At 37.7% G+C, this 17,753-nt stretch overlaps 1 protein-coding gene across 1 annotated transcript in view; it reads right to left on the minus strand.

The window, feature by feature from the left end:
* SLC40A1 (solute carrier family 40 member 1) overlaps window positions 1-17,753 on the minus strand; it is a gene marked incomplete in the record, with an annotated part of 32,391 nt that overhangs the window by 12,913 nt on the left and 1,725 nt on the right. The window contains 1 exon segment of the mRNA XM_072418814.1: window positions 4,514-4,673. Within this exon segment, the coding sequence (XP_072274915.1) occupies window positions 4,514-4,673 (160 nt within the window).

Genomic DNA, 17,753 nt, shown 5'->3' on the forward strand with positions numbered 1-17,753 from the left:
ATCCGACGGTCCAGGCGTTCATTTCCAACGACTTTCCTCGTTCGTCGGCGTCGTTGGTTACTTTTTTTACGAACGATTTTTGCCCAATCCATCGTTCGTCGTTCATTTTGAACGATAAAAATTGGAAGTGTGTACGCAGCTTTACTGACAAATTTCAACTCTTTGGGGGTTAAAACTAATGGTGATTACATGAGATCATATTGGTAGTTCCGGGTGGATGAGAATTGGGTAATATTGACTAAATATTTCCATGTATATGGCAACTATCCAGCCCTGACTTATCTTGTTTTTTAGTTTCCTATCAACAGACTAAATTCTTTCAATTGCTCAATGCCTTTTCTGTGAAAGTCTCACCTATTATTGTAGAAAAAATACTGGGAAGGATGCTGGGAATTGAAGCATTGTATCTATTGTTTTGAATGTAACAGTGTCACATTACTGACCCTCCCACTGTCTGAATTCAGAGATAGTAGAAAATGAGACGTAGTGCAATGTGCAAGCACATTTGGCCCGTAAAACTGCCATTTTGTTCACCACTTTGTTTCTATGCATTGTTAGGTTACGTACACACGTCCAATGGTTCTCGTTCGATAATGAGTATCGAACGAGAATCTGGCATGTGTACAGCGCCCGTTGTCCATTGTCTGAACAACCGTTTTGGCGGATCTACGGACGATAGACGATGAACGATTTTAATGGAAGCAAAGGAGGAGAGTGCGCAGCAGGGTGCCTCTCCCCCTCACTTCTTCATTGAGCAGATTGGTGATTAATGTACAGCACTCGTTCATGCTTCGTGCAGTCGTTAGTCGTTGGAAAGGATCGTGTGTATAAATTATTGTAAGTGTGTATGTAGCTTTAGTAATCACTTAGCTGACTAATTGCTATTACAATTTTGCCTTGTTCAATTTTGGGTTTAGCTGGGTGTGAAGACAGCTGCAATGTCTGTGTTTATCTGTCTTTGTTCAGATAATTTATTCTTTAAGATGTTCTCCTTTTTGCTCTCTTTGAATCTCTTATCAACACACTCACACATACACATTGTTCACTGCAGCTTTAACCATCAGATAAGTTGATAAAACAAACACTCATATCCAGAACGTGGTAGTTTACTTTGTGTCTGTATTGCTTTTTAAAATGTTAATTTTCATAGTGTCAGTATTGCACCCCAAACCCTTATTACAATACATCAGAAAAAAACAAATGAAATCAAATATATATGAAAACCGACTGAAACTAAAAGTTGTATTTCTGAAAACAAAACAATTATAAAAGCCACAACAGATGGCAGCCATGCTGGTGTTAGGTGTCTGACTGAACACATGACATTTAATACGGCAGACTCTATAGTGTATGTAAACCTAAACAACAAAGTTGTATTTTGCGTTCCTTTAGTCTGTATGATAAAACATTGAAATTATGTTCTTTCATCTGTTTTATGTCCAGTGACCTCTCCTCAATTCCTATATTATCTCCAAGAGCCTTACTAGTTCTTACTTTGGGCTAAAAAATAGTCAGCCTTTATGTTTTGGAGATCCAAGAGAAAAGTGTTGTGTAGTTTAGCAAAGGGCAACTGGACAGAGTTGACACCACTCAGTCCATATTTATGTAGTTCATTATATTTGATCAGACAAATATTTTTGACTATTAATACTGTATACTGTATATTCATTCATTGATATGATAAAGAATCCATTTTTGGAGCTCTTTTACTAGTTTGCTTCTTATTATGACCCTTTGATCTCCTAGATACTTATTATCTAGACTCATTTTCTAGCTCGCCATTTTCACAGTCTACATGTTATTGCCCTGTCCCCTCTTGTTGTCCTTGGTATGCTGTGCAACTTGGTCGATATTGAAAATGAGTGAAGAGGAGAATTAAAACCTGATTATTCTAATGGTTTTCTATGTAACGGGTAATTGGGTCATTTGTTAGAATTTTCTCTTGGATTGTTTTTTATAACTTTCTTTTTCACAATTGTTCAGTGGTTGCTTTTCCTTAGTGTGACCCGTGTTTGGTCCTCTCAAGTTCCAAAAACATGCAGTTAGGTTAATTGGTTTCCCCCCAAAATTGACCTTAGACTGTATTAATGACATATGACTATGGTAGGGACATTAGATTGTGAACCCCTTTGAGGGACAGCTAGTGACATGACTATTGATTTTGTAAAGGGCTGCATAATATGTCAACGCTAGTTATGCAATAAATACTGTGTGATAATAATAATAATAATAATATGTTGCCCCTTATTAATTTTATTATAACTGCTGATGAAGCGGACCCCAAAAGTACCTCTGATGGAACTGCTTATTGTGATTTTAAAGTAATATCACGTATTTCATTTACGGTACTTTACTTTTGTGTTCCCTGTTTATTTTACTGTCTTACAGTACAATACCAGTAACAGTCTGTGTCTGCAGCGTTCTCAAGGACTATCTAAAGGTTTGGAGGTTGATCCACACAGTCAAAAACAAGCTTTAAAGTTCCCAGTCGCATGATATGCATTCTAATTGATCTGATCTGCCTGCCAACTCTCCACCGCCATTCAACTAATCTTCATTGTGACCAGTAATAGTACTTAAGCTACGTACACACGTCAGATTTTTATCGCCCGATAATTGGCTGATGCATGGCGTGTGTACAGTCGGTGTCGTCCATCGTCCGGACGACCGACCTGCCGGATCCACGGACGATGGACGACAGCCGATCCTAATGAAAGGGAAGGGGAGAGCGCGCAGCAGGGTGCCGCTCCGTCGCTCTCCCCCTCCCCTCTCCATAGAGCATGAAGGTGCTGTATGTACAGCACCGTTCATGCATCGTGCACTCCCTTGTCGTTGGAAAGGATCGTGAAAGATCCTTTCCAACGACAAAACTTGGAAGTGTGTACGCAGCTTTAGAAACATTTAAACAATGAATGTCCTGGGTATTGCCAGACCAACTGGCTGGTTCAACCGATTATACAACAATATTAGGGGTGAACAAATATCCACATATATACATGCAACTACAGTATATTACTGGGCATGAAGGAATAAAAAATGTATTACTTTTCTCCAATTCTTTTGTAATTCTGAATAATCACATGGTAATTGAAATTTTGGCATTCTAGAAAAACAAGCCTGACAACGCCCAACTGTTATATCCCAATGGTAATACAATTTGAAAGTTCACACAATCACAACTTTCTTTTTTTACCCACACTTCATCCTCTATCATTCTCCCCCTATAACTACTATAGAAAAATACTATGGACTAGATTTCTTTTGTTAAAGTGAATCTAAATATAAAAAATGTGTAAATTTATAATGGTAATTGTGCCAAAGCAGCTTCGATAAATTTAAATTCCTACTAAAAACTAGCTGTGGATTTCCTGGTACATAAGATTTATTGTACCTTCAAATTCTTAGCACTTGGGGGCTAAAACATGCTTGCTTCACTAGAGAAGTTAGACTACGTACACACATGCAATGGTTCACATTCGAAAATTGGCTCAGGGCTGATATTGGACGAAAATCTTCCGTGTGTACAGTCATCGTTCATCGGCCGAATGATCACCCTGGCGGATCCATGGACGATGGACAACCGCAATGCAAGTGAAGTGAATGGAGAATAACGGCGCTGTATGTACAACACTTGTTCATGCATGGGCCTGATCCTTTCCAATGACAGTTATTGCATGTGTGTATTGCCTTAATAATGGAGAATGGATGTTCTGGTAGATCACTGACTCATTAGCAGCATGCAATGCCAAGCCACAATTACTAAAGCAAGCAACTTCTCTTTTATTTTAAAAGAGGTATAGACTACAGAGATCGAGATATAATCCTGACATTGTACGAAGCATTAGTCAGTCCTCATCTTGAATATGCAGTTCAGTTTTGGGTACTAAAACACAAAATCAATGTTGTGAAACTAATGATGGTGCAAAGTGCAGCTATACTATCATGGGGGAACAGTGCAGAATGCTATTGGATGGCAAATGTTTTCTGTTGTGGACCAGATCCATTCCAGGATTGTTGGATCATCCATGTTCTGCCATGATAGTCTGTCTTCTCCAGTTTTAAAGAGATTTATTGAATCAGGCTTAATTTGTACATTTTGACACTTCCTGATAGTAAGAGATGGCTTGCTACCTCCAAAAACCTACTTCCAGTTAGAATAATGTGGCAGATTGGAATTCCTCTATGACAGTATAATGTGGTTTTGTTTTGATGCTTCCATAAGGTGTAAGCTGGATGTTACTAAAATGTGCTGGCAATATCTATATCTTCCACAGAAATACACTGTACATTTGATAATAATTCTGAAAACAAGCATTGATCTAGACATGAAAACTACTTTGTAGAGAGTGGGTAAAATATTGACCATACCATATTTTTGAATGATGGAGGAGGGAATTATTGAGGGTAATGTACATTAAAAACAATTTAAACATTTGATTTTCTGTGCTATAATGATGTATAATATTATATTAGGATTATAGAGTGTTAAAGGGACAGTGTTAAAGAAAATTACCTCTTAATCTTGGGTTTTTGTCTACCCAATCTCCAATGATGGCCCCAAGGAGAAGGACAGAGCCTGCTACCACCAGCCCATATACTGCAGTTAGCAGTAAGCTGTTTCCATAGAGCTCTACCAAGAAGAGTGACACAGCAAAATGCCACATGCGATCACCCTGTAAGAAAACAAAAAAGAATTAGAAAAATAGATATAGCTGAAATGCTCAAAAATAGAAGTGAAATACATATTGTACATATAACCAGGCCTGTTTCTTGGACTGGATAAAATGGATGATTGCCCAGGGTACCGGATTAATTACCATGTAGGAGGTACCACTGAGAAATCAAACGGGGATTTATTAGCAGAGTGCATGCAGCAAAAGAGCAGCCCCCCACCCATCCATGGCCATGTAATACCCATGATCCAACCTACAGTTACCTTTAAGGACACTCTATTCATCACAGGGAACTTACATACAAAGCACTGCTACAGAGAACAGGGATATAAAAAAAGGTCTGTTTTCCAGGAGGACCATAAAAAGCTGTTATACCTAACTTTTTTCTAACTCCTGCAAGCTTACGCTTTGCACAACAGGTAGGTATTTTTGATTTTTATGTTCCTCCTAGACAAAAACAACAGTGTTCAACACAGATTCTTTTTGAGCTAGTCGGAAGCAATTGTAGGCAGGTGGCAGCCCCTTTATTGTGACCCAACTATTCAGTAACCACCAAAAACAGCCGGGTGGTTACTGAAAGGTGCCGGGTGGTGCACCTGGCTAAAAGGGGTTAGGCAGAAAACTGAACAAGTTCAGCTTTAAATACCACTGAATAGTATAGAGCCCTTTCCATCAAAGACTAATCACAGGTATTTAGCCCCAATATATAAATTTTCAGCCTCTAAAGGCATAGAAATTAAAATGTTTAATATTTCAAAACATTTTAAAAAGAAAGATATTATTTATACCCCAGGAAATAATGTGATTAAATAACTAATAAATAGCAAAAGTAAAAATCAGGGCAGGTAAATACTAAACATATTCAGAGATTTTGAGGGTGGGGTAGTATGTTGCTAAATAACCAAATTTGTCTAAGAAGAGCACTTATGTTGTCCTTAGAATTGGTGGCATGTCTAAAGCTGGCATGTTGTGTCTAAAGATCACTGGAACAGTTGAAAAGAAAAACCAAAAGAAAGCATTGCATGCCAGAGGATTGGGGAAAAGGTCCAGTGGTAAGAACAACAGAATATGATCTTCACTCCACAGACAGATCATTTATAAGAGTTACTTTTTATAATCCTGAATAGATGTTACAAACTCGCATATTTTACAATTTACTAAAATGCACTTAAAATTAGGGCTTGTGAGTTTTCTTGATTTTTTTATATGATGTAAATGTATTTTGGTCTGTAGAACCAAAACTACATCCCTATAGAGACTTGTGCATCACATGGACATTTAGACATTCATCCCAGAGCTTTAAGCTTTACTTTAGGGATTAACACCTATTGGAGAATAATAATAAACACAATTGAAAATGGATTTCATAATGCCACATAACCAGCTCAACAGGTTTCTCCACATTTAAACTTATTTAGGATTGGAACTGATTAGAATACAAAAAGTGATGACTGCTATATATGCTATTGTTATATATGTTATAGTGAGTATTAAAAAAGTACCTATGCACTGGTAGTGTGCCTTGACACTCCTGTACATACTGTATAATTGGTGCGTGAGATAAAAGATACTAACACCTCTGACTGCTAGCCTTTGGGTGAGAGATTTTGGTGAGTTACAAGATTTGGTGAGTTATTATTGTGCTGCTCATGGTTCGCTTTGGTAGAGGCACTCACGCTGAGTACGTACAGCTCTGCCAAGATGGCACCTCCACGTGAGACATGCAGAATGTAGAACAAGGCATTCAGTACTGGTAAAATATCAGCCGCATGAAGGCCACAAGTGATAGTTTTTGGGGGGTTTTTTGCCTACCCTTTTGGAAACAGCTTTGAGAGTTTAGCTCCTCTTTACATGATGTGATGTGAAACAGTATGGCAATTGCCTGAAGGAAACAAGGCATGAGACCCCACCACCATTTGTTTTTTTACTTTTTATTTTTTATCCTCATTTATGTTTTTGTTTGTATTTTAAAAGCTTTAGAGCGGGACTAAGGCTATGTACACATGTTTAATGATTATCGTTCATGACAAAAGACTGAATGAGCGCAGTACATACACCCCGCTGCGCTCTCTCCCCTACACTTCCATTACGAGCGTTAGTGGATCCGCTAGGACAGATCCATGAACGTCAAGCGCTGTACACATCAGATTCTCGACCAATATCAGCCCTGAGGTGATTATTGGACAAGATACATCTGACCTGTGTACATAGCCTAAACCGGCAATTACTTACCTATCCCCATTCCATCTCAAGGCACTACCTCCTTCTTTCTCATTTACCTCCCAAAGATCATTTGTCATTGTTCCTGGCATGCACAAGAGAAGCCTTTTCTGCAATATTCACCTGCCTATATCGTAAATGATTAAACTGAGACTTTAACATCACACCTCGTATATACTTCAATACGGACACTACATAGAGGCTTTCTACTTTTCCAATTCTACTGTTTGTAACCTGAACATTTAAAACAAATCCTATTTAGCTGTGCAATTTCCCACATTCCCATCTCTAGCTGTAAAAACCTATCACCCCTTCACTTATTACGTCTTATTAGCCTAGCAGGACTTCCTGTGCAGACAACAAGGGCATGTCTGCTAAAAGGAGGAAAAGAAATGTCAAAAGGATATCATTTCCTTCTGGACAAAACTAAGGCATCATTCCCACTATGTGCGGTGGCTGTGCATTGTGGTATAATGAACAGCAACACACTTTTTAGATAGTGGGGACGAGGCCTATAGGTGCAAGTAATGCCACTTGTATGCACTGGCATGCTGTGGATCCACCAGGACGGTGAGTCTGACGACAAGCGCTGTATAAACAGATTAAAAATTACAGATAAACAGATTCTCGTTGGACATCAGCCCTGAGCCGATTATCGAACGAGAATCATCTGACGTGTGTACGTAGCCTAAGACTGGAAAATGCAGTGGAGAAGATCAGGTCCCCTGTCCTGCCGGGCAAGACTGTGCTAAGACAGACATATACACTTTTGTTAGGTAATATATTTACCATATTTTTATTTATTCTTGGTAAGTAGCCTGAAGTTTAGTTTTAAGGTGCCCATACATCGGGGGCAGACAAGCATTGCATAATTATCAAGAATCATTGATTCCGATCACATTATTACCAAGCAGTTCTTTTTGATCCTGCAGAGGTAAATTGAGCTGCACATTTTGGAACAAGTACAAGTTCATTGACTTCCACACTCTCATACAGGAAGAACATATTGGATAACTGAGATGTTTCCTGAGGGTGTGACTGTTAAAAAATGAACACATTACACTGTCTGTATGGTAACAACTATGCTTGGACAAAGACTTCTACAGTTGGACATGATTAGTCCAACTACCTAGGGAGATATTAATTAGTGAACTTTATAAACAGCAATAAAACCTTCAGGGGTTTACTACAAAATGTTTTCAACAATCTACTTGAACCAAAAAAAAAATTTGGGGTATAGATACACTTCAATGATTGCAACAATCTGTATATTAATGATTAGATATATGAGTATTATGAACTATAAATTGAATGCAGCACAAAGGCTCAGAAGTTAGCACTTTGGCCCTTGCAGCGCTGGCTCCCAGGTCAGGACACTATCTGTATGAAGTTTGCAGGTTCTCCCTGTGTTTTCCCCAAATTGACCTTATACTGTTATAAAGACATATGACTATGGTAGGGACATTAGATTGTGAGCACCTTTCAGGGACAGTTAGCGATATGACTATGGATTTTTGTGAAGTGCTGTGTAATATGTCAGATCTATATAAATACAAGTTATTAATAATAATAATATTAACCAACTGAAGCTCTGTACCTAAGTATCTATATTTTTCAAGATCCAGTACGGCGGTGCAATAACATTAAATACCAGCAGAAACAAGTTCACTTTGGGTAACATTCTGTAAAAAGTAATCTTTTTACATTGCTAGGTGTTACGCAGCAGGCTCCCTTTTCAAACTATGCATGTCGGCTTTGCTCATAGCTAAACAGTTGGAATGTGTAGAGGAGAAAGGGGAAGGGTCAATGAGAACTAAATTCTGTTGAGTCTATTTTTTGTGTAGACATGGGTAGGGGGTAGGAGTGGAGGTCTGAGCATAGATTATGTGAGGAAGTCAGTTCATCATGGCTTAAAAACATGAACGAGACCTTGACAACAAAATTGCCAAAAGCTAAAATGGTCTGTAATCCTCGAAGTCTTCTATGAGGCAAGTTTGAGTTCAATATGTGTAACATATAGGTTGGGTTTCATTAGAATACTCGTTACAAAAGACAATATTAAATGCAGTAATGGATGAATGCAATTTGTAGACATACATATGTATTCTCTTATGTCCACCAGGAATAGGAAATCAATTAAAAGTTCTCGTCAAATTTACAATACCACCACTGTGTTATGTAAATGATATCTTCAGATCACTCCTCTTTGCTTCAAGAAATCTGGTAGAGAGACTTCCTTTGCCTAATATGCTCCTGCACCTATATGCAAGTTTTTGTCAGAGGTCATTGAGGTTCTCTATAAATCTGCCTTCTTGGTATACTTGAGAACCTGCAATTTTTCCCATGCTAGAGAACACTGCAAAATTCTTTCAATCGGAAAGATCATTCTCTGTATATGGAAAAGACGCCAAAAAAAGATAAATTGATCTAAAATTTTCCTCTTAATAAATTAACTATTACTCAGTAACAATGTTCAATAACAATTCGCTCCTCCAATGACTTCCTCGCTCATAAACTGGTCACACACACGGCTCCAGGACTTTTCTTGAGCTGCCCCAATTCTCTGAAATGGTCTTCTTCATCCTATTCGGCTTGCTCCCACTATCTGCTCATTTAAAAGAGCACTTTAAACACATTTTTTAAAACTTGTCTACCCATCTTCTTCTGTCTCCTAAAACCCTCACTACTTTCTACCATTACAAATCCCCCTCCTATTGTGTGATACTTCCCCACCTCTTGGATTGTAAGCTCTTTGGAGCAGGGTCCTCTCCTCCTCCTGTGTCACTGTCTGTATCCCTCTGTCATACAACCCCTATTTAATTTACAGCGCTGCGTAATATGTTGGCGCTATATAAATCCTGTTTATTATTATTATTATTACTAATAATAATAATAATATTGCCAAGAGGCATGTAGGTTTGTATTGTCAGATTGTCCTTTTATATTGTATGTATCTTACCTTTGGGGGTTTGTGTCAATCATACTCGATAAAATCATTCATCATTAAAATTCTGGAAATAACAACTTAATGCTCTACATTTAGTAACAAGCAATGACTAATATGTTTTTGTGCTGCTTTTTTTAATGTTTTTTTTAACCGAATGTAAGTCAAACTGATTTTGTTAATACACTTGTTATTTTGCAGAGATGAGAAAAGTATATCTCTTTGAAAGAATGATTTGCAAGAAATATAATTAGTGTATCATAATTACATATATTATTAGACAGTTAAGTATTCATATGAGTATTTCCATGAACTACATGGTACATAGCATCTATATAGTAGAGTCCAAGTGAAATGTAATATCCTTTTTTTTCACTTGATCTATGTTTGTGCAAAGGCAGTGCAACTGATGTCATATCTGGAAATGTTTAAGAATGATTAGATGAAAAGTTTTTCTACCTTTTCTCTTGCTAAATTTGCTGCTTTTGCAGATTTCCCCTTTCCAGGAAACTAAATAGTCAATGGGCCCCTCTGCTTATCTCTGACTGCTGCATCCCTATGTCAAACTAGCCTGTATAGAGGCAATGTGCTCCCAAAAAAAAACCTGAGCATTGCTGTCAGTGGCAGCCAATATTAAGCCTTGGCATTAGTGTCAATGGCAGCAATAATGAGCTTCAGCATTGGTGCCAGTGAAATGTAATAATATCCCATAGCAAAAGTGCCAGCAATGGTGTCAATATCAGCAATAATGATGCCTTCCTTTAATGCTGTCAGTGATAGTAATAATAACCCTGGCTTACCTGGTGTCATTGGCAGCAATAATACACCCTCTGTCTCTTATGTCACTGGCAGTAACCCCCTTCCTTTGCATTGGTGTCAGTGAAAATGGCAGCAATAATAACCACTCTAAATACTAAATTCATTGGATAATTTTCCTGGACACAGAATTACTGAGGGTTTTCAATTAAAATATTTCAACAACATATCTCTGTATTTTATATGGTACCTCGGTATAAGTCCAACTTGGTAGTATAAGTCCTGTTTGGACACGAAAATTTTTGTTTGGTATACAACCTTTGTGCTAGAACTTGTATGGGTCAAAATGAGTCATAACACCGCGCGTCACCCTTATTTACCTCTCCCAAGACAAAGCCACGACTGCCCACGAGCGTCAGTACGCCAGTTTCTACCATTCAGTGAACAACCCGCGCTATAACTCTCTGTGAATTACATAACATCTCCTCCTCCTCCCTTCTAGTAGGCACCATCCTAGTAGGCACTCTACTCTTCTCAGCAAGGTAAAGGGAGGTTAAATTTTCATTTATTTCATCTAATTACTTTTGTATTCATGTATTTTAGTATTAAGCAGTGTTTAAATTATTTCATACAGTCCCATCAATGTAAAATATGCCAATAACTAAAGGATTTTTTTCATGGGAACAGATTAATCATTTTCCTTTTATTTCTTATAGGAAAAATTTGTTTGGTATAAGTCCTGTTTGGTGTAAGTCCAAGGATCTGGAACGGGTTAAAGACTTATACCAAGGTACCACTGTATATGCAAAATGTAGAAGTCTGTTATTGCTAACAGTGTTCTTTTTTTCCCACACAGCATATGTGCCCTTGTGCAAACTAATTATTTCAACAAGTGTTCACAATAATCTCAGATTTTCAATGTTACTTTTAAAAATCTGTTTAGTTGCAGAAATCTTATGTCAATATATTTTTATGTGTTTTTGAACATGTGCTGACCTAACAAAACTGTTAGAGCTGACCTAACAAAACACTTTATTTAAGAGATCTCGTCACGTTTTCAGTTGAGATTTGTGTATTTAAATGGCCACCCTGACCTCTACCCTGTGAAATCAGAAGGATACAAGTGGTTTACACATCCTACTTTATGTGAGACACTTTATTACAGACTCCTATGTCTTATTATCTTAGCTTTCTTCTTTTTTGCCAAGCAAACACAAATACTTTGCTATCAGCTTTTGGAGCCTTCTCTCTCTGCGATAAATGGCTGGAGGTCAAGTGAGTGTAAACTGAGAATAAAAATAGATGAGAAGGTTTCTCAAATTCAGCATTCAGATTATGGGCTAAAGGTGGCCAGAAAAGTCCAATCTTTTCCCTGGTTCAATAACCTAGTTTAATATTCAGGTAACTATTGGGTGTTTCAGGGCTACCTCAGGGGGTAACACAAAGCAATTTCAAATTTACAAGTGATTTTTCTGCACTTAGTCATATGTATAGAAATGTTCTGATTGTTGGTAAATCTCTGTACTTTAGAAGATACTACCCTTTAAATTGGCAAGATGGAAGTACCTAACAAGTGCCGGTTCTTCCTCTACAACAAAATAAAATATGTTTAGGAATAGGAGGGCAGCACGGTGGCTAGCACTCTGGCTTTTGCAGCACTAGGTGCCAGGTTCGAATCTCGGCCAGGACACTATCTGCATGGAGTTTGCAGGGTCTCCCTGTGTTTGTGTGGGTTTCCTCTGGGTACTCAGCTTTCCTTTCACAATCCAAAAACATGCAGTTAGGTTAATAGGCTTCCTTCTAAAATTTACTTAGACTGTATTAAAGACATTTGACTGAGATAGGGACATTTGTGAGCCCCTTTGAGGGACAGTTCATGGCATGACTATGGACTTTGTACAGTGCTGTGTAATATGTCAGCGCTATATACTGTTTAATAATATGAGGATGTGTAACCACCAGCCCTTGTTTGGGACAGATTTGTCTAGATTTGGCCACTTTTAGCATTAAAAAAAAATTGGGTACCAACCTGGGGAACCAAGACAACTTGCTTATATTCAGTTTAGAATTATGTGCAGAGTGGGAGTACATAACGTTACAAACTCACATAAACTCTTTTTAGCGATGAAGATTCTGATGAACAAATATGTATATCTATTTAGACTATAGTAGTTGCATGGGTAAGTGCTTCCCCACCCTTCATTTTGAAGGCAAATATTTTTGAACAGAAAAACTAGTACATGATGTCTTCATGACTGAATTATGTAATGTTATACAAAACAGTGCCAAATTTAAGAGCTGCAGAGCAAAACACAACTCAAGTTCTAATCTTCATAATCAGCATTAATGTTTCCTTTTTTTTTTTATTCTAAATGTATTTTTGTGACAAAGAATTCCTTTAAGGAAGTTTAGCTTTAGGTCAGCTGTTTTCTATCAAGAGTCTATTTAAGTGTCCTGCTAAGCTATTTCTGAATAAGGCTAGCTATATTATATTTATTTGTATTAATTATTATTATTATTATTATTATTATTATTATTATTAATAATAATAAACAGGATTTATATAGCACTATTTATGCAGCGCTGAATATTAAATAGGGGTAGCAAATGACAGACAGGTTCAAACAATGACACAGAAGGAGGAGAGGACCCTGCCCCGAAGAGCTTACAATCTAGGAGATATAGACATGTCAAAGTAGTAAAGGATCTTTTGCCAGAAAACAGTGATCTTACCAAAAGATCACTGACTACTGATTTTTTCAGTAGGCCAGTTGGTGTTAGTGGTTTTTCATATGTTTTCATGCCAGTCTTTTACATTTTGTTCTTTTACTTAAAAATACAAATACAGGTAGTCCCCGAAGGACATCCGACATACAGACAACTCCTAGATACGAACATGGCTTCCCTGCTCCCTTGAGTAGGACAGAGGCTTGATAGGGGATAGTTTGCATGATTTGCAGAAGAAATCTTTTGTTAAATACAGCTGAGGTTGTGGTTGATCTTAAGTGGAGCTGATCTGTAACATCTTGTAACTACTCCTAATAACCATGACAAACTCTGCAGTTGCCTCTTTTTGCATATCAAAGCACAGCTTGCTCCAGAAGTTAACAAATGTCTAGGCTCCATGAAGTTTTTTTTTTTTTTTTTTGCATTGTTTGTGATTACCTTACAGTGAGGATTTTATACAGTAACTGACATCATACTGCCTAATAATATGTTGAGACAAAATCTGTCCTAATTGCATTTATTAAAATGTACTGTTCCGACATACATACAAATTCAACTTAAGAACAAACCTACAGTCCCTATCTCGTATGTAACCCGGGGACTACCTGTACACATATAAAATCAATGAACTCATATCTAAAGCAGATGGTTCATTAACCAAGGACTAGATAATTAATAATTGCCAAGTTGGTATGGAGACTGTAAAAATAACCTGGCAACTAAGATGATTTGAGCTCAGTTACACAGATCCACTTGCTGACTAGTGTGGGCTCCTAAAAAAAAGCACAGCTTCCTCTGCACCCTGTGCCACGTGACTGATGGTCAGGTTACTGTCACATGATATGCCCATCTAGTAAGTTAATGGGTGTGTTTTATAAGAAGTTATTGCCCCATTATTATAAGGCATAACTAGACTACAGTATTAGAATCAGGACTCAAAGAGGTTAAAAGAACTGTATGTGACTATATCAGGGGTGGAAAAAAGCATATAAGGTCGCTGTGTGCAGGTGATAACAGCATATCTCTGATCAAACTTACACGGTCTTCCATTTTTTTGGAACTGGCTTCTACATTTTGGAAACATATGTCCAGGCTTGTGTTTATCCATATTACATATCTGTAGTATTGTGTAATGTATTGCATAAATACTAATAACTTATGTAGCACTTAAACAAAATGATTTCACCTCTATCCTATATCCCTACCTACTAGCTGAGTCACTGTACTGGTCTCAGGAGATTTGATACGTATGTTTGTTACAGGTTAGTGACTTTAGAGGGTAAGGATGACTGGTGTTTGCACCATCAGAAACAAATCAGCAGTGGCAACTTCTATATTTACACATTTCCTTTTTCATTTTAAATTTCAATAAAAAAATCTCTTTTTTAATGTCTTTCTCTCTGTGCTCCTTGATATGTGATATAATACCACTATATTGTGGTCATCGATAGCAGATTTGCTTGTTTTTTATTATTTTAACAGGAAGCAGTACAAAGTATTCCTAAATTGTACATGAATCATATAAATAAGTAAATGCAAACTAAAGCTGTTTGAAAGAAAAAAAGTAACCAAGACTATTATAGGTAATTATAGACTCTTTATATGGGAATTATCTGGAATATAAATTTCTAGGTAAAGTATTTGTATGGTGAGTGGTGCTCATGTAAGATGAATGGTATGATCCTTTCAAAACTCAGATTTTTGCCAGATGCTGGTGGTTTCAATTCTCCACCAGTTCCATTTCTTTATCTGACGTATGGTGAATTACAGTCATTATGACAGTGTTTAATGCTGATTTCTAGGATTGTTTATTTAATATGAGCACTGCTTGGATAGTGGGAGACCTTTGCAGGCAAAGCCGGGAGATTTAGAAATGAGATTTTATGATGTCCAAAATATTTTTATGTGACGTGGATCACCACTCTATCTATATCTGGAATATTATAATTAATATATTTTATACAAGCAAAACACAGAACAGGTAACGGCTGGGGCAACTCGCACTCTTTTCTTTCTGGCAATGCTGACACATGAGTATTTTGTATGAGGTTGGAAGAATCTCACTCCTTCCCCATGCAGATAGAGGTGCAGCGTTCAACCCAGAAATGTTATAAACCAGGTGGGAAGAATTTATAGCCCCTGTATTGTGACCCAACTCCTCCAAAAACAGCTGGGTGGTTACTGAAAAGTGCCGGGTGGTGCGCCCAGCTCAAAGGCTCTGGGTAGAACACTGGAGATGTATGTAGCAAGATCATATACACACCTTCAAACTATCATCAAGTACATACTAATGTGCTGTAGAAAAGTATATTAGTTTACAGGGTTAAGGGGTCCACACGCTGCTGAAAGCCAACTAAATAGTTTTGGTTGTACCACCTTCTAGGTTTAAGAGCTTGGTGAACCTGGTAAGAAGATCAAGCATTTGCAGACAATCTGTATCCTCTTACCTTGCAGTTACCAAAATTCTAGCAATTTTAATGCAAAATGATTTTGTAGTATACTATAAATGTGAGCTACCACTTTACCTCTTTTTCACTAGCGTTAGAGTGGGGTAACTAATTTGTTTCAAACTTAAAGAGTCTCTAAGAGCAAAAAAGTTGCAGCTTACTAGTCCTTAGATGTGTAGCTGAGTTAGTTTTCTTTTTTTAGGGTGTCTTACCTGTAGGGAGGTGTTCTGTAGTGTACAGATTGGGAAAGGATGATAACACTGGAATATCAATGCAGCAGAGGCAGTGTGTAAATGAAGTTACAAGCAGTTGTTTTGTTTTTAAGACAACACATGGAAAAGTGTGTTTGTGCTAGAGATGAATTATGTTTCCCTTCCATCCCAGCCTGACATTAATATGTATGCACAGCCCAAACTAAAACCGATACCAGTTTATTGTTTGTGTACCAAAGATACAAAGGTATTGGAAGTTTGGGGAACAGTTATCAGGTGCTTCCCTCTGGAAGATTTCCCCTCACTTCTTGTTTTGGGGATAAATCGGAAATATTCTAATTTATCTACCCCTTATGATTCTGTGCAATGGTGACGAGTAAAATATAGCAGTGAACTGAGAAGACAAATTCCCACTCCATGCAAAATAAACACATTTTGCCTACAGATACATTTTCAAAATGCCACTCTTAACCTTTTTGTAAGACAGAAGGTGAAATAGCACTGAAAGCAGAGTTATGGAATGCATCAGAAAAAAACTGAACTCTGTTGTAGAAATGATCTCTAGTAACAGCAACGAGGAACACAAAGACCATTACTGACATAGGCAAACCATTCCTGCGATGGAGATCATTGGTTTTATAAGGATAACATGTTACTGCTATGTTTTACTAAAAAACTAGGAACAACTTTGGATTTTTTAAATAAAATGTGCTGACATTTCCCCGGCCTCACTAATGTAATTTAGCTAATTTAGTCTGTCGGAAGGACAGGAAGATCTGGTGGCCTCGCAGGGTCCTCTGTTCCTCTCTCAGCTGATTTTGATCTAATTTTTCTGTGTCTTCCTGTTCCCTCCACTCTTGCTCCCCTCCACAACAAAATCAACGCTCCTGATTTATTAAAACTATCCAAGGCTGGAGAAGCTGGGTGATCCAGCTAACCTAAAATGTATTGGATCCAGGATTAAAAACAATTGATAGCAAACAGCAAATGACTTTGAAGAAATTCACTCCAGGTTTGCTGGATCACCCAGGTTCACTGATGAAAGAGTATCCTCTCCAGCCTTGAAAAGCTTTAATAAACGAGACCCAATTAGTCTTCCGGTATTACCAACCTCAACTCCAGCCAAACATGTTCTCCAACATGACCCTCTTCTTCGTTTATTGGGGGGGCATCCCTGTACTGAGATAGGTCCTCAGGCTTATCAATCACAAATTATCCAGAAAATGTTGGAATCCTTGACTTCTTCCTTTATATACATTTATATGTGTGTGTGCGTGCGTTTCATGGCAGTGTTGTGATTGTTACAAGGTCCAGTCATGGTGTCCGGTCTGTCCTTCACCAATGGATAATATACAGCCCAGGACAAACAAATATTTGAACAGTCAAGCTGCAAAGCAGCAACATAGATTTGTCATAGATTTGTCTTAGATTTGTCTTAGATTTGTGCTGGAGGTGCTGCAAAGTATTCTCACCAATTATCTTTCCCAGAGATTATGCCCTGGCAGGTGATGGTGCGCACGGGCTCCCTCCTAAATGTTGACAATCACACCACACATATGTAACATAGGAAGGCATAGTGTGATCCTACTAATAATAGGCTGAGAAGAATTAGAGTAATCTCATTCATCATCACAGAGAGATTTATTTTTACATTTGTCTGCCCTTTTCTCACCAATGAAATGTGAGAGAGTCAGGTTGTCTTTTATAGACACATATGTGTGCTCCAATGTACTCATCATATGTGACATATATGTGTGCTCCAATGTACTCATCA

This window comes from Pyxicephalus adspersus, chromosome 7 (genome assembly GCF_032062135.1).
Source record: "Pyxicephalus adspersus chromosome 7, UCB_Pads_2.0, whole genome shotgun sequence".
Lineage (NCBI taxonomy): Eukaryota > Metazoa > Chordata > Amphibia > Anura > Pyxicephalidae > Pyxicephalus > Pyxicephalus adspersus.